The sequence below is a fragment of the Ptychodera flava genome, chromosome 5 (genome assembly GCF_041260155.1).
Source record: "Ptychodera flava strain L36383 chromosome 5, AS_Pfla_20210202, whole genome shotgun sequence".
Lineage (NCBI taxonomy): Eukaryota > Metazoa > Hemichordata > Enteropneusta > Ptychoderidae > Ptychodera > Ptychodera flava.
Window position 1 is genome coordinate 44,836,535 of NC_091932.1, and position 24,246 is coordinate 44,860,780.

A 24,246-nucleotide genomic window follows, 5' to 3' on the forward strand; every position below is an offset into this window, starting at 1 on the left:
AATTTGACCTCTACATCTGATCCCCAAGCACAATGTCAATGTTTACACTGGCTGTGAGATATCTGATTTTCCAACCGATTACTTGCCCCTGGCCTTGGGCTGGACAACCAACTTTTTAATTTGCTGGGTGCAGTATGTTTGCAAACTATCCTCTCCTGGACAAACAAATTAGATGGCTGTGAATGAAGTTGTCAGCTGATAGTAGTCAAGGTCAAAGCAAGGTCAGAGGTAAATTACACATTTCAAGGCATAAAGGTTATGCATAGACTAATGAGAGGCTAAACTAAGTTCACTTTGCAAATGCTGTAGAGGTAACCTTTCTCTTTTTTCTCCTGACTTCATTCCAATAAATAATGCCACCAACTGTTTTTAAGTACTACACCCTTATCTGACAATTATATCTTCATCTGGAAGGCAGATGGCGGTATAGCATCATTTTGGGATGTCCTGTTGTCACTGTTGTTATTACAACTGCTTCCTGGTGTATTTCTGAATTTCAGCATCATTGCTGGGCATAAGGCAGTGTCAAAGTCATTGGAGAGCTGACAACAATATGGGAATCATTTATAATTAAAAATTTCAACTGAAAACTAAAGGAGAGCAAATCCATTGAAACTTCTGAGTGCTGACAATGGCAGTGCGTGAATGCATTCTACAACACAGTGAGGTATGTAGCAATAAAACACTACTGGTAACAGCACAGGTACCAACTTTCACCTGTTTCCGTTTTACATCCTTTGACCCAGCAGCCTGATATACTCTAAGGGATCCACAGGCCCACTGTACCAGCAACATTGCAAATCCAATTCTGTTGAGTTTGAAAATGTACTATGAACTTGGCAGAGTGACTGACAACTTCAGCACATTGTGGCATGTAAAGTATTGGAAAACACAGTGTCAGCAATCTGTGGCAGTTTTATTGAACAAAGCGAACAAGTTTAAGGACGTACAAAGATTTAGGAAGGGCCATCTTCCCAGTTTGATGGTGCATGCCATTGCAAGATAAAGTTCAATAACATATTGACTGACCAAAGAAGCATTTTACAATGCATTGTACAAGTTTCAATGAAACACTGCAGATATCCAATGGGTGCAAGATTTACTTTCCCTTGGGAGACTTGCGCTTTGAAAAACCAGCTGTATGAGAATCCCATTAAAGGCTTGATTAACTGAACTATTGATTTTTGGCCAGTCCTCGACATTCCTTCGTCCATGACATTGCAAGGGTCAAACATAGTGCAACTATAACTGTACCTACACTCATGATACTTTATGGATTCAAATGATAATTTTTTTGTTAGTATATTTTCCTAGTGATGGGAAAAAGTGACAATTTATCCACTTACAGGTGCTACTTTGTACATGCTGATAATGCAAAGAGCAAGCGCTGTCATTGCATGAAAACTAGACTGTCCAGACAAAGCGGCAGAGAACACTACAGCAGTGTTCAAACCATTAATCTAATATTAATGATCACCAATTCTAGACAGGCATGCGCTTTTACATGAAGGAAGTCATTGGGAAATTTACAACAGGGAACTACCTATCATATAATTTACCATTGGAACAAAACAAACTTCTGCAAAAATTTCATCCAAAAGCTTAAAAGTCATAAACTACAGCACATTCTGCGTTACAACTGAAGTTTAGTCAAGTTCATGTCATTTTTAAAGGTCAAGGCTAATCGATGTCAATAGATGTGGTATTTAAACAATGACTCATGGTTCTATCCAATTTTGAATTTACAACAACAATTATTTTATCAACATTTTCATTTTCTGGAAGTTGCAAAGATTCATGCCCTTACCACGGTAGAAGGCTAAAGGGCAAAACCTTGGGTACCTGGATGTGAAACAGGGGAACTTACTCTATCAGAGAATATTAGATCAGAAATGATGAATCCGATACAATTCTAAAAATCCATGAAACTAGGAAATTTAAAGATTTGAGGTATACTTAGCACAATTGTGAAATGTAAATTTTGACTCATCTCAAATAATTTAAGATGCAATTGCTCAACATCAAAGTTGATCTACACACTGTAAACACTAGGTCTTGGTCAAGTGTGTACTGATGGTGTGTGAGAAGTTCAATTTTAGACTCTGTATATCATGCATTCAAGTATTGTTTTTAATAAGCTTCAAAAATAAAGATTACACAGTGAGAGATTTCGATCTTCATGTCTTGATCAGTTAAATTCATCTTGCCAAACTTTTTTTCTGAAATGATAATAGTGATCATTCATATTTATCAGGATCAGTACACAAGACATGCTTTCCGCTAATATGGTCCAGTTAGCTAGCCCCTACCAGTTGCAGTGGATTGACCTGGCCTTACCATGGAGGTGAAAAAGAGACTACCGCCAGGGCCTTACTGTACTTCAAACTCTAGTATTAAAATTCTCCATTTTTGGCATGATGCCTATGCTGTTATGGCTTATATAGCAAATTGTCCAGCCATGTAAAACAGCGATATGAAGATCAAGTTAGTTTCATAACTGAGTTACACTTTCAGATAATATTCATTGTTAACTTGTGGCGTGTGTGCAACTTTAGATAAGCATTTTGAAGCATTATTAGTAATTACTACAGCAAAGCAATAAATTAGCAAATTTACACTGTTTATATTGGAACACGGTCGCTCTTTTGGGAAGATCATATAAAACCACAGAGAAGGAACCTTTCCCTGAAAAGACTGTTGGAGGGTCATTCAATTAAGTTAACCTTTACCCAACATTTGCATAAGACTGGATAGTACCCGCCCAGTGGTACACAATCATGGGTCATTCCATTCTCTGTAGAGGGTTACATTTAAATTGTGAAGTCCTGTTGATTTTTTATGACCCTTGAACCTCAACAATTTTTAAGCAATAACAGTTTTTGTGTTAAGTGTAATATTCCCTTCACCAGAACGATTTGGAAAGGATATAATAGGAACAGCCTTGTTGCGGAAATCTACCACTGTGTATCTGCTCAGTGGATCTACATAATCAATGACATGGTGGGGACACTGTTTTCTTTCTTCAGGTGTTACTTTGTTGGTAATGATGTCCAGCCCTTTGTAAACCTGGAGGTAGAGCAACCACACAAAATCAGTAAGCAGACCAGGGAAAAATTATTCTTTGACCTTTTAAATTGTGTGTTACCTCCATTGCGATATTCATAAATATATGTATACACATTTAAAAATAGTTTAAATACCACGCTTGTGTGCTAAGTTTCCTGAAATAGTTTTAGGAGAGAAATAATATTCGAAATCGCCTTTCCTAAGAAGAAAATGAAGAAATTTCTTGTTACTTGTACATGCATCTTTAGAGCGAACTAAAGAATGAGGGGGCTGCTCAATTAAATTATCAAATTTGCCATGTTTTTGGAGTGAAAGCAAGCACGAAAATGTCAACTGATAAAGCCTGGCCTTATTTTCAGGGTTATGATACATACAGGCTCTCTATTCCAAAAGGGGCTTTCGACAAACTGCAAAGATGTTAAATCAAATATACTGATACACTCCCAAAATATCGAAATGTCAATGGACTTCATGGTGATAGTACACATGAAATCTCTAGATAAAATACTTTATCCATGCGAGATTGAAGAGACACAATTACACAACTCAATAACTTGAGTCATATCAGGAACACATACGCACGTGTATTGTTGTTCAGTTTAAAATAAAGGAGGACGACGAATTGAGTCCTCTGTAGAAAGAATGGTGACGAGTCCATTTACAACCGTCAGGGGATGAGGCAGCGTCTTGCCTCTGTTACACCCTTGGCGTTTGTTTGCTAAAGAGGGAAGTAGATAGAGCATTATCTTGTGCTCATAAGATGAAGATGATTGGGACTTTCTTCGTCAGCGATCCAGACTGCGCATCACAACAAAACATCAAATGCCATAGGTTTATACAGTTTTCGAGCACGTGGTCATGCACAACTATTCCGTTCATCGTGTTCTGGCAGAACTTGAAAAGCCTTGATCACCATACCTGCATTGAATCTGCACTTATGATTTCACCATTTAATCTGCGTCCTATTTCCAGAGCTAGTTTGGATTTTCCCGTGCCAGTGGCTCCCAAAACCACAACCACGGGCACCCGGCCGAACCCCCTCATGGGCGCCGCCATTTTTCCTACCCACAAGTCATTGCGCACTACCTAAGCTATTCAAATACAGCAATGACCCCTCAACTTATAGGAAATTATTTTGGCAAACCATAAGTCATTCATGGATAATTTTAATATTACAACAAAGGATGACCATAATAAGTTGCCTAGCTTATACTGGATACCAAAGCTCCACAAAACACCTTACAAAGCTAGGTTTATCGCAGGATCTTCAAAATGTTCAACAACAGAGTTATCGAAGATACTGACTTCTGTTCTTTGTACTGTTAAACGGGGACTTCAATCATACTGTGATGTTGTCTTTTCTCGGAGTGGTATAAATCAAATGTGGATATTAAAAAATTCGAAGGAACTCTTGGACAATTTGAAATCAAGATCTGTTTCAAAAATAACATCTATTAAAACTTTCGATTTTTCCACATTGTATACCACAATACCACATGATAAATTGAAAGAACGCTTGAAAAACATCATCAACCAAGCATTTTTCTACAAAAACGGTTCACGCCGTTACAAATATGTGGTATTAGGGTATAATTCTACATATTTTGTTAAAAATACAACTAATGCTAAAGTGTTTTATACCGAGAAAGACATTATCAGTATGCTTGATTTCCTCATTGACAACATATTTGTTGAATTCGGAGGACACATTTTCCAACAGTGTATAGGAATTCCCATGGGCACTAACTGTGCTCCCTACTTGCCGACTTATTTCTGTTCTCATACGAGGCAGAATTTATCCAGAACCTTATCAAGCAGAAAAAGGTCTCTGTAGCTCGTACTTTCAACCTAACATTTAGATACATAGACGATGTTATTTCATTGAATAACTCTGAATTCAGTAAATATCTCGCTATGATTTATCCTCCAGAATTGGAGATTAAAGAAACTACAGAAACGGCCTCTTCTGCTTCATATCTGGACATTTTACTTGAATTTGACTCCAATGGTCACCTTTCTACTAGGCTATATGACAAGAGAGATGATTTCAACTTTAGTATAATTAATTTTCCACACCTCATCAGTAATATTCCACTCTCACCTGCGTATGGGGTATACATTTCCCAGCTTATACGATATGCAAGAGCATGCAGTTCATATGGTGATTTTGTAGAGAGACATGGCCATCTCTCTTTCAAACTGTTAAATCAAGGTTACACCAGAGCAAGACTTGTCTCTACATTCAAACGCTTTTTTGGCAGGTATCGCAAGCTGGTAGATAAATACAATATCTCTCTTCGACAAATGATCACTGATGGCATCGGTGACATTGGGCCTTAGTTAGTGACCACTACCTATCTGACTTACAGATTGATATATGGCGGGTGCCGCATGTGGGGCAGGATGCGCTTACTATTTTCGAAACACCTGACATCACTTCTAGGTCTTTTGGCCAGAGGTCCATATATCTTTCTTTCATGGATTTGACTTTGTTTGTACCGTCTATTTACTGTCTGTTCTGTGCTGTTTTGTGTCTATGTTTACAACTATTGTCTTACAAATATTGACCTAGTGTTATTGGATTATGGATTGGTATGATTGCGATTATTTTTGAACCAGTCATATTAATATTGACGTTTCCGTTAAATATATATTGAGCAAGCAAGTTCTGAATGTCAGGCTACCTACAACATGCAGCCTAAAATCAAAAGCACGCAGTTCAGTGATATTTCACATTTGATTACGGTCTCTATGTGGTTTTATGAACTGTTCAACACTTGCCGAACTCCGCTATTAACCTAGCCAGGGTTCACAGAAAGGACAGCAGCTCTCTGTACGATACACATGACCCTTCCGTGCTCTCTCAACGTCGCTTCATCTTAAGTTTCGTAGAATAGTATAAATCATCTTCGATTGACTACTGTATGTGCACTGAAGGGCATGGGAAAAATTTGCTAGCTGTGTGCGATTTGGGGCGGTATGACATTCCAAACCTGTGACGACTGTTCAGCACAAGCCATATGGAATAAAGTCAGCATCTTGGACATTGTTGGTAACAAAACTCTCTGGAAACGGGAAATTTTGAGAGCGGAGTTTTCAATACTTTTAGAAATTGTTAAGGTTGCCAACAATACTGCCAAATTTTGCCATTTCACGATATTCCTCCCAAATTTCTCGTCTGCTGCACATAATCTTCTCTTTACCCTAATAGTTAATAGAACAGTCCGGCTCATTAATATTCAATACATACCGACCTATTGACGCACCTGTCAATCAATGCGCAGGTTTTTCGCGCGCTTTATGTTAATTCATACACCCACAGACATAGTACTACAGTGCACTGCAAACAATAGAACAAAGGACTGGGAACTTTAAATTCCCTGAATTTTTTCTCCAGTTGAAAAGAAAACTACAGTCAACGACATTTCGCTTTTGGAACAAACTGTAATTTTTTATTGACAATTTTAAATATACAAAACAAGATTACATATTCTGGCTGGAGAGGAGCAATACCTAATTTATTGAGTCCCCAGTGTTGTCACAACAAAATATAATAAAAAAGAATGAAACAAAAGTAGTAGGAAAGAACAAGGCCCAGCTTGTTATCTACTAGTTTAAACTCCTCCAAGCTGGCAGTCGTATCCACAAATGAGCCACAAAAATACAACTCATTGAAACAATGGCAGTGTTTTTCGCTTTTTATAATAAACTAAAATATATAAATCTTTGAGATCCATTTACAAATTTATACAGTGATAAAGCATATGTTTTTGTCATAATTAGGCATTTTTATCAGTTTTGTTAGAAAGTGAAACATAATATATACAAAGTTAGCTAGTAACTCCAACATGACACACACTAACTGAAAAATAGAATATACAAATTTCTTGTTTAAGATCCTTTTTTATTATTTTTTTCAAAGTTACTTCTGTCTAAGGTGTCTCAGTCTTTCCAGAAGTAAAGCATTCCGCCTCCTCTCTTTCTCTTTCTCAGAGATCAAACGTTGTTCCTCAGCATGTATTCGCTGAATATGTTCTGTTGCCTTCCGCAGAATAACAACTTTCGGTGCCCTTTCCTGGCTTTCCAGCTCTGGAACATGGTCACGCAGTGTAAGGAAGCTGGTTTTCAAGTCATTACGGCGCTTTCTTTCCAACACATTATGTGTTGCACGTTTGTCGTTGTCCTCAGAGTCAGAGCTTGGCCGGCTATTTGGTCGACTGTTTGGCCTGCTATTTCCTGGTGTGCGGCGACCACCGTTGCTCTGCTGCATCAGGGATTTCAATTCCGCCACAGTCAATTCCTGTTTGGCTTTCTTCACAGGCACCGTAGTTGATACAGAGCTTGGCCGAACTCTCTTCAATGTGATATTGGCAGTTGTCAGTTGAGTGGTGGTAGTTTCTTGCGCAGACATGACCCTCCGTTTTGGTTGGTGTAATTTATCTGCTACTGTCACAACATCTATTTCTTCTTCTGTAAGAGAAATGAGTAAAATTCTTTGTAAGTTCAAGCATCCAATAGGGAGAAAGCTTGGTATCTGTTTTGGCGTGATCACATGTCAGCGGGTCAAATGCGAGGACTGAGGACTGATAAACACAACATGATGAAACATGTCCAAAAATTGCAGACAAACTTGGACGACTGCCAGAAGTACTCATTTTTACGTTCTTCAAACGTCTAATTTATTGAGAAATTAGCATGTGATATATTTATAGTCCTGCTACCAGTTTTACAAATTTTGCATCCAATACATAACTAGTAAAATCTTTTAACATTGCCAGATGGATGCATCTAGTGGCCTGGGGTTATAATCAATATTTGCACAATTAATTGGTAATTATTTGGATCTGCACATCAGACTATAATACTGAACTGGTATACAAATATAACCTTTTGGAATGAATATCTTTGTTTGCACAATTTTGAACTTGTATGTCATACAATTGTAATTTTTGCTTGCTATTTAAACTGCATCTCGGCCACTTGAATAACAGGTGCAACATGTTCTAAAAGAAAATCGCTACCGGCAATTTCCTGGAATATGATATTTGTGCACCGCATTGGCCATCAAACTGTGATCTTCATTTCATAGGTGGATGTCTAGACTGAATACTTTCTGAAATATTTCAAACATCTCGATATAAAGGGCTGAAATTTTGAAACTTGATACATTGGTAGCAGTTGGTCACATGAAGACGTTTGACCTCCGTGAAATCGGAGAACCTTTTCAACTGTGAACTGCGCATTCTTGCAGAAGTTTCGATAACATTACGCAATATACACAGCATCGCAGATTTCGACAGGCACACTTGAATAAGTCGCGACATTTTACACAAGGCGATATTAACACAACTACCACCGAAAGACCGACGTTTGAGGTCATTCATATGGTCTACTATGGGGCCCTAGCAACGTGCAAATATTTTCTCAGCATACCATGCCGGGCATTTGATCTGTGCGCTGGACCGAGGCAGACGACCAATTATGAATATTGCGAAATCCTACATTGCTCAATCAGAGGCCAATCGCGGTTTTTATCGCAAGACGGCGTACGATAAGCGTCGTGTGGTAAGCTCTACGTGGAAGGTCGGGCCACTGAATGTTCGGGGTACTAACTAATGCAATACGCTATTTGCAAACCTAGCTCGGTACTGATATATCGAACAAATAGTCCCACTCCCCCGGGTAACCGAACCGAACCTGTACGTAGTGTGAACGCATCGGGCCACCAAAATATATCTACGGAGTGAAAAGCTCGACAAAGACCGTTTCCAAAGGTGTCAATATACAAATGCACCAATGAGTTTCATACCGCATTCACAAACATGCTCGCTTTGTTTCAAAACTGACAGCGTCCCCTGTAAAGCTGTGATGGTGCAGCTGTGGACAATAAATACGAAACTGGCAGGTTACCAAGATTTTCCTGTGATTCAGTCAACGGAAGCTCAAAATGTAGTAAGCCACAACTCACCGCAAAAGCAGATGAACTCAGGTTTAGAAGGCACTCATGAGTCACCGGGTGACAACAAAGGGAATGAATGTAGTAACAAACTTGTTCGGGACGAGTTCTACGAGAACTTGCAAAATTACACCAAATATACGCGGTTTACATAATCAATTTGCGATGCTAATTTTCGGGTATTTCCTTTTTACGTAAACGGATACAACTTTTGTTCAACCGGCATGTTGCAACAAGGTAGCTGCGTGAAAATTAGCGGAACGGTTGAAACTACGGTACGATGCCCATTCATAATTTTGACACAGTGATTGAACGCTCTACGACACGTGTGATAGAATAGCCTATGTCAACGATGCTTACCAGAGTCTGACGGTGTCTGCATTCCAAGCTGGTCTTTGGGGTCGTTGAGGGGATAGGGAAACACGGCAGTGGGATCAACACAGTCGGCAACATTATAATCCAGAGGCGGCGGGGTGAGACACGATGATACACCCGCTGATGAGGTACTTTTGCCGGTCTTCGTTTCCTCTTGTTGAGCGCCGTTGTGACCGCCGCTCCACATACAGTCCTGTATCAACTTTGATTTCAAATTGCCTTGGTCGGGAAACACAAATGTCTGAGTTAAGTTGTCATCGTCTAAAGTGTCCGATACTTGTTGTAATTGTTCAGCAATTGCCGAGGGTAAAGGTACCAAGGGCTTCGCAGTTGTAGGCCTACCGGGGCTTCGAGGCGGGGTCGGCAGAAGCTCGAATTTCTTCCATATATCCTCACTCGGTGTTGGCGTACCGGCGTAGAATTCCTCGTTTTCTTCGTGCCCGATGAAATAGGGCTGAAAGTCGTCGTAGTCCATTGAATGAAATTGTTGTGTTTCGGCTCTCATTTCTGGCATTTCCTGCAGAGAAAGGCGAAAGCGGGTTCTGTAAGACTAGACTCCAGAAAAATTTCAACCATTGGCCCACAGCGTTCAAGAAGACCATATATGTACGAGGAACATGAACGCAATTACACACGGTATACGCACAAAACGGGAGTTGGTTCAATCAAAAATCAAAACGGTTTCGACTTTGAACACATGAGTGAACTGTACCAGGAAGAACACGCTTCAAACGATAAAAAGTACGAGCAATGGTCGACGCGCAAATTCAAATATGCAATGACGACCTACAAGGGGCAGGTGCAGAGAAAAATTTAAATCTCCCAACTGGGTACGATAGACATGTTTCATGATATCAACCAGACGGTAACATGTTTCTGTGAATTACGCCGGCATAATGTGTTATTTTCGCAAATGGCTAACATATATACGTAGAATAATATCACTCTAAATGTATACATACCTATAAGAGCAATTTTGGCTGATTTTCCAATAATGCTTGGGGGGGAAAGGAAAACACAGAGTCACAGAGAGGGTACTCCCTTGTCCCTTCGAATGTTGTGTAGTAGGCGTAATGTGAAGTAGACGACCGGAAAACCCGCTAAATGAACTGTTACATTATGAGTGAGAATATTCATAGCATATATTTGCGCTCAGAAGGGTCAAGTAATGCGGTTCCGGGGGATCCACTATCGTGAGCAATATGAAATACAGAAAATCGCTAGAAGAGATGGATTTTCTTGAATTATTTTGTAACATTTTGAGAAAGATCGACGTATTCTACAGATGTTAGTAGCCGTACATTAAAAAATATCGACATCAAAATTGCTTGACGATTGTCTTGTTCGACAGGTAAACCATAATTTGTACGCTTCACTGCCGCAGACGTGAATTTCGCGCTTGTCAGTACCCCGGTACAAGGTCAAATTTACGCAAACGGCAATTAAAGGAAAATTTGCGAAAAACTTTACGAATAAACGTTTGAACACTTTTAAGAAATTAAACTATAGTAATTAGATACATTTCTTTTGGTTTTTCAGCGTTTTTAAGGACGTTTTCAATCAATTACATCGGGACTATATTTTTACTGAAACGCGCATTGACGATAAAATTAGCATAAAAGTTCCCACTCAGTTTCCCGCGCGAAACGAAGAAGGGGCGGTACATGTAAATTAGGCGAACATTTTTCTCTTATCATGAGCGTGAGCCAATAGGCAGACGTCGAATCGATTCATATATAACAAATTGTATTGAAAGACATTGCATTGAAATAGTAGGGGTGGTCGACCTGGAAGAGGGACGAAATTGCACAAGTCTTTGCAACAAGCGTAAAGGCGAAAGACCACCGACAATTGCCCTATCTAATTTTCCTTGAGTACAATGTCTTCTTTCCTCCAAAAGACAACCTTGGTCTTACAAAGAATCGTATTTTTCTCTCACTCGAACAGTTATGAAATAAAACATGAAAATATGGAAAGCTGTCTGTGTCTGTGATTGCATCCACCCCACCCCTATTATAGTTCATTCATAGATATTGTAGCGAACAGTCGCGTGTGGTCGGAATATTTTACGTTCCAACTGTGATATTTCGTTCACGGTGTCGAAAACGTGGAAAAGTAGTGTTTGGATATTTTTTTAATTGCAAATTTTGACATCCTTGTGAAAATCCCAGAGCTACTTGAAGAAGCGTCTTTCCTAATGTTATTAACCAACGTAGTCTACACCACTACGTTTGTTGTCATGCGGTGATGCTACTAACAGCACACGTGCAATTAGCCACTAGCCTTTTCATTCATAAAAAACACGGGTACGCTGGGCTAGTATAACGCCATGTGTGAATTTGGTATTAATGTATTACACTCGACATGCAAGGAGTCTCTCTCTCTCTCTCTCTCTCTCTCTCTCTCTCTCTCTCTCTCTGCTGATAACTCGAAAGCAGTTCTTACTGACGAGCATAAATACGGCTCGGAAGATATTTGTTACTACTTGATAAGTTGATTGTATACTTTGTTTGTAACCCTGTATACATGGAGTGAGTAGGAGATACAGCTTATCAGAAAAGCAAGATTTTTCGATGTGTACACTCGCAGGCACACACCTATATTTACTAAATCTAGCGTTATCTGGACAAAGTTGACGGAAATAAAAAGCGACTATTATCACAACTGCCAAGGGGTGAGAGGTTGTGACACGGACCATTGTAGGTTGTGTCGGTATCGTTGCATTCTGAACCAGAATTCCTAGCGTCGGCCGGCTGGGCTCAGCAATAGTGTTACTATCTCCTAACACGTATGAAAACCAGGCACCAGCTGAAACTGAATTCGCGGAATGTATATATATCTTCCTCTTTCGGTTCACACCGGATATTTTGTTTTCCGCAACGAAACCAATATAACGCCCCGTTTACGCAACTGATAAAGAAATGGATTGTATGCGACGTTAGAAAAATAAACAATGTCACTTCACCGGATAATTTCTACTCGTACCTGGCGTTTTGAGACGCAATATACCTCCCACAGATATGCATTGGCTCGATGATACTAATTAAACACCTCCTAAATTAGTTAAGACGATGTCAATGAAAACAGATAGCGCTACCTTGCCCTTTCTAGGCTAATTGTTGGAGTTGTAAAACGAGAGCAAGCGGAAGTGGGACAATTCTCCTACATAGCGCAACATTTGCCCTAACATACCGGGGATGATTTCGTTACCTCGGCAACCATGAACGCCATGTTAACGTCAACGTTCGAGCTGCACTCTACCGTTCGCGCTTTCCCGCGTAGGCCAAACAGCAGTCGAGGATTTCATACTAGGCCCCTACCACGCTAGCAAATGGAAATGAATGAATGTTATGTGTTTATAGTCGATAGCGTCACCCATATCAACAATTCCCAAAATAATAAGTGTTACCACGAATCTCTAGTTTCCGATACATTTTATTTCAGCATAGCTGTAATGTTGCCGGGCACAGACCAGGCCGAAAGTTCACGCCCTACATCAATTGACCTCCATCCGGGGACTGCTGAGATCCAGTTGACTTGGACTGACAATATTTTTCCGGAGGAATACTAAAAACCACAAAATTGGAATACGTCCGCTAATCAGTGTGTTAAAAAGTTTTCAATTACTTTTCAATTTGCTTCCGCCCTCACTTGAACTCGACAGCTGATGTTGTGATGTTGAAGGGTTCAGACGGGACGCCTTCTTTTCACATTCCTGCCTAGAAGCTATCTCCCTCCCCCTTAGGCCAGCCACTTTAAAAGCCCTACGCAATGCCAATACGTTGCTCGTTTGCAGTCAAATGACGCTACCGGAGGGTATTTCATGAACTCATGAGGCGTTACGCAAGTACAACCACGCTGAACATGCCGTGGGAAAGCGGCCTTTTGGCGTTCATTACACTGTTACAGATCAAAATCTGGGCCGGTCGGCACGCGGTAACTTAGAAAGCGCGAGACCTCACTTGGAAAGAAAAATATGACAATAAGAATTATAACCATGTAGGCCTACTGCACATACCAAACTATGTGTGTACGGGTGTGCGTGCATGAATGCGATGTGGAAATGAACAATTACACGCCAACAAACATACACTCATGACACTTGTCATACAGGCTTTTGATCTTGATCTATTTACATGACCAGGAAAGTGTATGTAAACTGCTCACATTGAACCAAAATATCCTTTCCCTTCCGCCCTAAAGGAGAGAAAAAATTCTCAGCGATATTCCGGGTTCCTGTCTTACGCGGAAGTTTCTGTGTGTAAATCGTACCTCCATTAACATAGGTGATCACATTAAAATTATGAACCCGTCTTTTATTTGAATAGATTGGTAACGCTTTAAAAAGAGTCAAATCTAAAATTTCCTTCTCTGTGACAGTTTCGAGCTTTGTCTCCCTCCCTTTATCTATCTTCCCTCCCTTTATCTCCCTGATTCTCCATCTGTTTCAGCCTGATTTGCTAGCTACATCACACGCAATATTTCACCGTTATGTTGCTATTTTCAGCTTCGTCACAATGACTCTACCAGTAACTGTGAAAAGTTTGGCGTCACGCGGCTATTCCTGACATTGAAATGATTCAACTTATCAAATTGTAGCGTACAAAAACTACTTTTTTTATTTCAAATACCGGAAGTTCGTACGTTTCAGGATGTTATGGTAAAAAAATTATCTAATTCGATATACATGTATTGTCGGTCAGTTTTTGTAATTTGTAACAGCGAGGAACATCCAAGTACTTCCGCGAGCCGAGACAGACAAATATGAAATATCTGGCAGAGTTTTAACGGTGGAAGGGATTGTACTGTTTGGCGTGGATATTAACTGCAAGAATAATGTAGTTTTTACCTCATCGAGTTTTAAAATCTACTGAAAATTGTCAAACTGAATCGCAGTTCCGGTATGTACGGTAGCTCTGAATTTTTCTTTCGTTTTCATGTAGCGCTTCTTTCTCATGGGGAAAGTGATTTTTCGCAGTTTTAGGGCATGGTTTACCTCCGCACGTTTTTGTAACAGTTTCTCTATTTTAATATCTGTTCGGAGGCGGAGTGCGTAAAGCAAGGTTCAATGACCGCTTGCACATTTGTCCATTTCGCTGGAATCGTAAACGACACTTCTATAAGAAGGTGCTAAAAACTTGAAGGAATAAAACAGGGCAAAATTATTTCAAATGTCACCGAAAAATAGCAAATTTATTTAGAACTGTCTGTTAATCGCTCTTTTATCATTCTTGTTCTCCGTCCTATAACTTTTTATTTCCGCACACTTCATCGGGCCATCTGTTTTAGAGTTAACTAAATATACACATTCGTAAATCACCGAAGAATTAATATGAGTTTCACTTCTTGAGTGAAACAAACCATGCCACTAGTTATCTTTATATAAGAGAATGTGATAATATTTTCTTGTGACGAGAGATGTGGTATTCGCAGTGGGGCGGAGATGTACAGCTTTCTGTAGTGAGTTTTGTCCTGGTTTGACGTGTATAATGTTGCCTGACACGTTTTAGCGTGCAGGTAAAGCGGGACGGCATTTAGATTTCTGAAAGTATCGCGGGACACGCGGTTCGCAGTGAGTTTTTCATTTTAAAAAGTTATGATCTTCTCATATGTGCAAACTTGAAGCGGATCAACTTTTCTACTGATTTTAATCCGGTTACGAGGTTGAAGTGGACTTTCATACTTTGAGGTTTTCACATTACATTTTATAAAGATCCAGTGACTAATTCTGTTAGTGTAAAAAAAATTAACAGAGAAACACTGGCATGATCTACCCGACGTGTTTGGACAGATTGGGGTTTAAGATTGCAATCAAAACGGAAACTCTCCATTGAAAATGTCGGAGACAGCATTTGGGAAGTGCCTAGAAATATAAATAAGGAAAATTATAAACTTCGTGATTTTAAGCGACATCTGTCCTTTGTTGGTCTTACACTGTAAAGGCGGCTGGTCAACCATTATTTTATTTGTATAATGGTTTAACAGTCCAATCCCGAGAAAATTCCGGTAGTGATTGAGAACAAAATAGATGAGATGGTACCAACGTGGGCATTTGTCGCGGAATGCTGACTGCCAAATTCCGTTTTGGAGGGTAAACTGTAAAGAATAGGACTCGAGACAGGATTACGGATTGAGCTCTCCGCCTGAGTAAGCGTTACGTCAGAATCACATCCGTAACATCCGGGAAATTCATTCACCGGTGATCGTGATCGGAATATTGTTTATTTCTGTTGGGATAAAGTCACCTCGGGGCAGATCAAGAAGTGAAGATAACATAACCTATTGCAATCAAATATAGACATTAAAGGAAAAGATTATTTAATAGTTGAAACCAGGCATAGATTTCCTCTCATTCGATTTAAAAAGAAACAACTGTATGGCAGCGCCATTTTGAGTTGGTCATGACACGAAGTGCTTGGCAGTTCGGTTAGGTGACCATATGTAAATATTTACACGACTCACCCGTTCTTGTCTTGATTAAAATAAGGAAGTGAAAAGAATAAGCAGAAGGTCAAGACTTTTGCCTCCGAGGCGCACATTATCTTAAGAAAGAGGTGGATGGTTAATTTTCAATACTCAATGTCCACTTCCCGTTTTTTCTTTATCTCGTCCAAACAACTTGTCGAATAATTTCCTTTTGATATTTGTTTAGACGTTGAAGACATACCATGAAATTTGAGCCGGTACTTTCTATATCACAGTTGGCTTTCGTCAGTTTTGAGTATTCTCTGCGGACGCGGAAAAAGCTGGAAATGTTATCAGCTAAGAAACAGGATAAAATAGTTGCCAAGATGTTTCAACTCCGGACAGGTCACCGGAAACAGAAATGTTTTAAATTAATTCGCCATTTCCGGTTTACAATTCTTCACAAGTGACAGTAAATGCACTTTGGCTCGCCGTGGTGACGTCAGTTTGTTCAAACCTTCCCATACTTCCCCTCCCCTCCCCTCCCCCCTCAGGCTGCTTGTTGCACAGTGGTCACCATACAGGTCTTCCACTCACGTGACAACATCCTGTTTTTATGTTTCCTGAAAGTCAGGCATGGTTTAGTTTATGACTGTATCACCGACAGACACTTCGAGTGTTCAGTGTATTAGTACGTTACCATTGGACAATCAGGCGCGACCACGATATCGCCAAGCGACTTCCGCTAAAGTCTGTAAACCTGATTTCTGATTATTCAGCCAAACGTGGTTTTTCTCTGCTTATTAACCTTTTGAAAAAAGGCTAGTTTAAATTTAGACACACTTGATGAATGACATTGCAGTCTTTCTGTTGTGTATTGTTTGTTTGACTGTTGGAATTTATAACACCCGAATTGCGTTGTTTTATTCAGTTCATTTCTTTTCTCACTATTCTAATTGTGCATTCTGGATGACAAAATTCCTGACCCAAACTCTATTTTTCCCAGGAAACATCAAGGCAAACGTATAAGTGGGTCATTTCTTCCATTCATTTTTTTCCATTCCCTGTGTTCCCGACCATTCAAACCAGCCCTTTTCTTGTCCATTTCTTTTGTCCGCTTCGAGTCCATTCTGTTCCAAATGAACACAATCTAGTTTTCAAGCCACAACCTTTTCTTACATTCCAATGATCGTTATTCCAGACTAAAAAAGTTACCATTCCATGCTTTGTACTTCCACGCTATCATAGTGAACCAGTCTTTTCACCTCCAGACAAATGACCGTTTGAAGTAATCATTGCCTCGGGAGAAGCTTTTCTTGGATTCTCAGAGTGGTTCCCGCCCTCCTTTACTCCAACTGAAAGCATTTTTGTATGTACGGTTTGCCTGCCTAGTCCACTGTATAGGAATTCACACGCTATCAAAATCCCATAGAATGTCTAAACTGACCTAATGGCATGAAACGGGTTATGTAATAATCGCGCAGTAAAGTCATATATTGTTTATTATCTATCGTTATCAATCTAATTTCAAGATTAACAAAATAAGACAAACTTTATGAAACTATTTGGATACAAACCACTTCCTAGATGTGTGTCGCATTTATGAAACTCTTCTCGCTGTGACGCTAACTCATTGAAACCGGCATTCCTGTAGTCTTTGTGTCTATTGTTTTCTTTGAAAAAAGAGTTGTCCCAGAGATTTAAATTAGCCTTCACCTACCCGGTAGGTCTCGCGACGTGAATGCCATGTTTATTCTCATTGTTTGCGAGACAATAACAAACATGTATAATAATGCATCCGCTTGTCCAACAGAGCGTCTGGAAACATCGACACCGATCGATTATGTCTTTCAAAAATCAGATTTTATTTGGTTTCAGCGTTATTTGTAACGCGTCTTTTGCTTTCACGCCGATAAACAAATAAACCTATTGATAAGTTTAAATTCTTGTAAAAACTTTTTCGCTTAAAGTAAGCGAAGCTCACTCAATACAAAGACGTCTTGTTTTACCTCTATGCTCAATCCAGTCAAACCATTTACGATAACACCTTTTTCTCCATATCACGCGCTTCTTTACTAAATGTGTTCCGGCATTCTGGAGTATGATTGCTTCATTTTTACGACCAAAATCTTTGGCATTAAGTTGAGTGGATGATATGAACTAGCTCGATATGGAGCCCTGCACAGACCGCTAACATGAGAAAGTTAAGAATTAGCCAGGCTTACATCTGTGACTAAGAGATATATCAAAAATGGACGGAGAAAATGGAGCTAGGACGGACCATGTAAACTTCCACTGGCAGCGTATCATGGCCACGGCCAAAGTCGTAATATTACTGTCTGTTTGAAAATGTAACATCATCAGATGAAGTATAAGCATGGTGTAAGACTGAGCTACACATACACAAATTTTCACAGAGGAGCGCCATAACGAACACGTATACAATCAGTTACAACAAAGCGATATTGTGCATCGGTTGACGCTTAATTTGCATATAACTGTACAGTTTTAGCACGGCTTACAGGTCACGGAGTCTGTTGGAGTTGACGTGGTACCATGGCAACCACTCGGGGATCAGACAAAGACAATTTGCGTCATGGATAAGTTTCCTTGAGAAGAAAATCAAACAGTGTTGAGTGCACTTGTTATGTGTCTCTCTTGTATTTGTGACGTTCTGAAATACAGTGACAAAGATGATGTGTAGCATGGAATCCGTTTGGTCTACCCGGATCTACAGCAACTGCCCAGATGACCGTGAGACCTTTTCCCCGGTCATTGGTATGGCAGAGTGACCTTTGAGTGGCACACTTTCACACAAATGAGGAAGCCAGTTTAATTTATTGTTTTAGCGGAAGCCAGTTTAATTAATTGTTTTTAATCTGTTTCATGGTGTACACTCATGCTTATTGTCCTATGACAGCGTGTCAGTACGAATTACTCCCTTGAATGAGATTTAGCGAGATACAAGCCCGCGTAACCAGCACACGCATAGGGGCAGGGGCTACTTGACTCTGCTTTAGTGAATTGCAAGTGTTTTAGGGAAATCGTGTGGTTTGTCGAAGCATGGTTTGCAAAAGTAATAAACTAACTTGTTGATTTTTACGGTCTTTTACGGAACATTTGAAAATGATATACAAAATCATTAGACTTATCATTGTAGCAAAGGGACGATTAGACAAACATAACCCGAGACACATTCTGCAATGCTTCCGGTAATCTGTAACTTCTAGCTGTAATTCAGCATCACCTCCTCCTCCGAGATACGCTTACGGCTTTATATTAATATCAAACGAATAAGCTTCTTAGCCCTTGAGATATCGTCAACCTAACGGCTACACACTGTGTCAACATGCGGGTACTATGGTGGAGTTCAAAGATCTATGTCACAATTATGTTACCATCACGATTGAAAACTAAATGACTTATTAATTGGCTTAAAACCCGTCATTACCCCTCCATTTAACCTCTATGGTTGGAGGATGACACATGATCTTTGAAAACGCGGAGTTGTCAGTATTGAGAAGAATTTTTATTAGCACAGCCTTTAACCAAAGTGTCTACATGATTCGAAATCGGAAACAAATAATATGTATTTCGATATACAGAATAACCCATGCTCTACCAGCTTGGTGCGAATATATGATAAATCTTGATGGCAAAAAAGTTCTATACTAGTATATCAATTCTGAATACACGTTTTCAAGATCTGACGGTAAGTCTTGGAATTCACGGTGTATCCTTTCATCGGTAAAGGCATTCCCACGTCACAACTTAACCCGAATGATTGCATTTTATGCCGCAGGGACTGCCTTTAAGGAATGAACCACGTAAGAAGACGCCCAGGTTACTACAGGACAAGCTACCCAGTGCCGTACAACGCGATCTCTCGGTGTGTACCGCATTTGTTATCTTTGAAGCCAAGCCACATACAACACTGAAGCGCCCTTGTTCTCTGTGAATCAGTGATTGACAACTTAAAGTGTGTGTATGACGTGAAAAGAGGCTGCCATTATTTCCACGATTTTTGCTTTGATGGTTTATTTAAGGAACAAACACCCACTGATATAAGTGAGTCTCTTATACTCAATAGAGGATGTCTCCACGGCACCATGGCAACGAAATGCTCCGTCCATACAGCACCGAAGCATTTGGGACGTCTTAGGCGGAGATTAACGTTTCTGCTGTAAAGTTCATTCTGAACAAAAAGACAACCCCAAGAAAACTTTCGTTCCAAACTGATTATGTTGAAAAGAGTGAATTTGGACCACAGAAAAAAACACACGAAATAGTCATTATCATGAAGTGACCGGTGAAAGCTTTCATCATTGCCTGTCACTGCCCTGGCATGCGAAGAGCGATTCGATGTTGACGTGAGTCGAACAAGACATACTCACCGCTTCTATATTAAGGTGCTACGCGCTTCCAAATTCAAAGGCTTCAATTTTGCTCACACCTTCGAAATCAAGAATACATATCAGGGGTCGTCGTGCAAAATTTGGTACTTTGGAAACAAATTACCCAATATTTACAGACACGTGAAATTAAAAATGGCGAAGTCCCTCTGTGAACTCTATGGGGAAAATTGAATTTTTGATTTTCACAAAAATAGGCCTTACTCCATGAGCTTCATAATGAGCCCTTACAAGTTGTTGACTAAAGACGTATTGTAAAAGTTTTAGAATCCGAATATCTATTCCAGAGGGCACATTCTACCTAAACAATCTAAGATGATCACAACAAAACAAAGAAACAGCATTGTGCTCTTCAGAGGATGTCAAAAGATCACAGATTTACGGTCATGTAAGACGATGGCAGAATGATGATGCTGTGTTTTATTCTTAACACGTATTACAGCTGCTCCATCATTGTCGCCCTTGGTTCCTGATTGGATAATAATACAGATCACCCGCCAAAGGCTAGTGACCTAAAGACTCGCGTCAAGAATTCAAAATGATTTTTAAGGTAACGTTTTCCTGTTGATTTTAGCGCCAACTTAAACCGTACATCCAAAAGTCAGTGTCAAGGTCAAACAAAAGGTGGTGTCCATCTGTTGTGCTATATCGGCACAAAGCTTAAGCCCGCTTTATTAACGGTCTGTTCGACGGCCTTGCTATTTCTGAACCCGACCTGTCTTTGTAACAGACAAAAAATAGGCAAATAAATATGAGTTTCATGAATGGGAAACACGTGCATTATAACAAAAGTAAAGTAAAATTTAGGACGGCGATCGTGTAAAGACTACAGTGAATGGTTTTCTTCCGTTGGATGTCTGCTGAAAGACAGACATTGGCATTATTTATTTCAGATATGCTTCATTTTGTTTTCAGTCATGATTCTAACAGCGATTGTGTTTTGTTTTTAAAGGCTGTCAACAAAAACTCCGCTGATACAATATGACAAAAGATAGAAGACCTCATATACACGTGACCCTAACCCTGTCAGTAGAACTCCTTCTCTGGAAAGTACTCTTCTCAATATTTTGTGATCTTCAAGTTGTGCTGCACGAACATGCAGGTCAAAGTGCACTAATCTCTTGTACCGGATAATTGTGTGCAGTCATTTATTCAGGTCAATAAACACATTAAGATAATAGTTAAATAATACACATATTTTATTCGAAACTTTCAAGAAAGCACGGCATTGAAATATTGGTAAGAGTGGCAAAAATTCTTTTTCCCTTAGAGTATATGAGAGCACAATGTTACTTGTTATTTCATTAAACACGAGCAAAAATCATGCAATATATATACCTCTTATAAAATTGATCCGTCGATTTTTTTTATTTTTTTGGTTGTAATTGTCTGCTGTTGGGATTGTTCTGATTATTTTACCGTTGCCGACTCATTTTATTTCTGGTTTTGAATAGTAGTCATGCAATCGAGTAAGAAATAAAAGTATTGCTTTCCGGTCCGATTGTCAATTGTCCTTGCCGGTCAATGAACAAATTTAACGGCGCAAATCAAGAATCTTATTTAATTCAATTAGCATATGGGGACAATTATAAAGACACCCTGGTATAATCGACGTTTTTCCTTTTGTTTTACAGGAAAGACAAATAATCCTTTTTGTTTTCTCTGTTGAACCTATTGTTAGACGTGGTCACAGCTGGTCACGGTGCTTTAAAAGTCACATGGACCAGGCAATGGTGTACATGAAGCCATTGAATGTCTACGTTGAATTTGCATTGTTATTTATATGAACGTAACGTACGATGTCAAAGAGTAGATATCGTAAAACAATAGCAGTGGCAGGCAGCACTTTGAACTCTCATTGGCTGAACCATGTCGAATGAGGTCTCAACACCCGATCTCTTTGTCTTCCAGTAATCCGATATAATATGCAGACAGTTTGTATACATCGATGCGTAAGATATGAATGACTGAAAACAAATATGTAATACAGTAACGGCATGCAACCATTTCACCTCCAGGCTGTTGTAATATTAAATAATCCCGATAGTATAAGCTTATTGGAATCCGCCAGGTCCTGCGTTTGTCAAGGGCAAGGTAGAACTGAATGAGACCAACCGACGCACTATCCCTGGTTCCCCTCATCGTAGGTGAACAGTCACCCAAAATTGCGTTTTGCGTGTGGCATGATTAGCACATTTTGTTCATTTACAGAACAGGCGATATCAAGCAGTTTTGGTTCAAGACTCTGCAATATCACTCCAAGCGAAGCCCTACCCAGTCGTACCCGGTAAGGAAGGTGTTCATAATCACAGTGGGTTGCCTGGTCGTTGTTTAAAGTAGCACTTTAAAACCATTCAGCCGCTGAAGTATCATGACTTTGCAATAATGTGTACGCCCTGTGATTTACGAGTTGTCCGAGTTTATGGTACACGCGAACTCAGCCTTTGGCACACAGTTTGTGACCTTTGATGAACTTTACCACTTCCATCGCTAGTATATTATTGAACTATGACACATGTATTTTACTACAATTGAGACACTGAGAACATAGAGCATCAAACATAATCTTATCGGACTCGGGGAGAGAAATGGACATCATACAAATTTTATGTTGCCTATTTTGTTTGTGATATGTTTGGAGTTTATACCAAGGTGTTATTTCAAGTAAGCAGCGTTTCTGAAACGCCAAGGTAGGGCAGTCGGGGACAAGTATCATAGTAACCAAAGCAGTCGTGTTGGTGGTACTCTTACTCACTACATGGTGTGATTACTACTTCTGAATTACGACTTAAGACGAGTAAAAAGCTACTACTATCTCCATGACTGCAAATTCTACTGTCACTCACTGGTGTCACTGTCACTTACTACTGTAACTTATTGCTCTCACTTGCTACTGTTGTTCCTACTGTATTTATTTTTACGTACCATTTTTTAGTTTCTCTTTTACCGATAATGTTTGAAAATGTACCATTGCTCTCGAATATTTGTTTAAGATGGAAAAGTTACAGGCATATGAAAAATGCAAGTCGCCTAAACCTTGAACCGCTAATAAAACGATATTTTAAGAGAAGATTTTCTTCTTCTTCTTCTTCTTCTTGTCATTATTAGTATTATTATTATTATTATTATTGTTGTTGTTGTTGTTGTTGTTGTTGTTGTTGTTGTTGTTGTTGTTGTTGTTGTTGTTGTGGTTGTTGTTGTTGCTGCCGCTGATAGTGTTGTTGTTGTTGTTTGCACTGCTGCTGTTGTTGTTGGAAACGCCCGCGTGATCATGTAATTGCGATTGTCTTCGTCATTCTATGATCGTAACACATTTATTCAACATCCAAAAGTTTGCATACTGCAATATTTAATGTCCATAATTGATAGCCACTGTACCATAGATGTGAGAAGTCACATACGAAGCGCAGGTAACGAGACGTGTGACGTCATAATTGTCAACTTTTGCTGCTATGACAACGACATGATTTAAAATTTTCTAATTCCACAATCAGCTTTTGATTAAGAAATTAAAAGCGCATATTCCTATCTCCCTTAGAGAAGTCAAGCTTGTCCTGGTTTAACTTCTGAGAACTCTTTAAGAAACCATTTTTCCTGATGACGCAATGTTTGAAGTGGCTCACCTCAGGCTGTCTCTATACTGGGAACTGGTACTTAAGGCTTACGTCCTCAAACCCACTTACAAGAATTAAATCACGAAATACTAGAGATTAATCGGGCTTTTTGCTGCAGACTCTATTTTTAACCAGAGGGTGTTTTGACCACGATGTGTAAACCGATCCTTGTATATTCATGAAATGTTTTGTGTGATAGTAAACGTGCAGGAAGAATATTTGGCGAACTTTGATAAATCAAATAGACACACAATTGTTGAATACAATTCTTAAGATGGATTTAATTGTGCCGAGTGTTTCTATTGGTTAAATTTTGCCTATTTTGTAGGCAATCCCATCCCATCTTGTCGCTTTTCTGTCTTTTTTTACCTACCCCTCGACAGATATGACATGCCACGGTCAGTGTCACCTTGGTCAG

At 39.5% G+C, this 24,246-nt stretch overlaps 2 protein-coding genes and 1 long non-coding RNA gene across 4 annotated transcripts in view; 1 reads left to right on the forward strand and 2 right to left on the reverse strand.

Annotated features, from left to right (window-relative positions):
• LOC139134077 (tRNA dimethylallyltransferase-like) overlaps positions 1 to 4,144 on the reverse strand; it is a 31,883-nt gene extending 27,739 nt beyond the window's left edge. For both annotated transcript variants that reach the window (XM_070700980.1, XM_070700979.1), the window contains exons 1-2: positions 3,985 to 4,144; positions 2,926 to 3,066 (exon numbers count right to left, since the gene is read on the reverse strand). In XM_070700980.1, coding sequence (XP_070557081.1) covers positions 2,926 to 3,066; positions 3,985 to 4,122 — 279 coding nt within the window. In that variant the 5' untranslated portion in view covers positions 4,123 to 4,144. The remainder of the gene's footprint in view (positions 1 to 2,925; positions 3,067 to 3,984) is intronic.
• Positions 1 to 23,284, forward strand: LOC139134079 (uncharacterized). The gene is made up of 3 exons (XR_011552711.1): positions 1 to 228; positions 501 to 667; positions 19,605 to 23,284. It is a non-coding gene; the product is annotated as an uncharacterized lncRNA (long non-coding RNA).
• LOC139134076 (myc proto-oncogene protein-like) lies at positions 6,491 to 10,534 on the reverse strand. Its single transcript, XM_070700978.1, has 3 exons — positions 10,360 to 10,534; positions 9,383 to 9,914; positions 6,491 to 7,536 (listed from the first exon to the last, which is right to left on the reverse strand). The coding sequence occupies exons 2-3, from the start codon at positions 9,909 to 9,911 to the stop codon at positions 6,989 to 6,991; spliced, it is 1,077 nt and encodes a 358-aa protein (XP_070557079.1). The 5' UTR covers positions 9,912 to 9,914; positions 10,360 to 10,534; the 3' UTR covers positions 6,491 to 6,988.
• Positions 23,285 to 24,246: the final 962 nt, after the last annotated feature.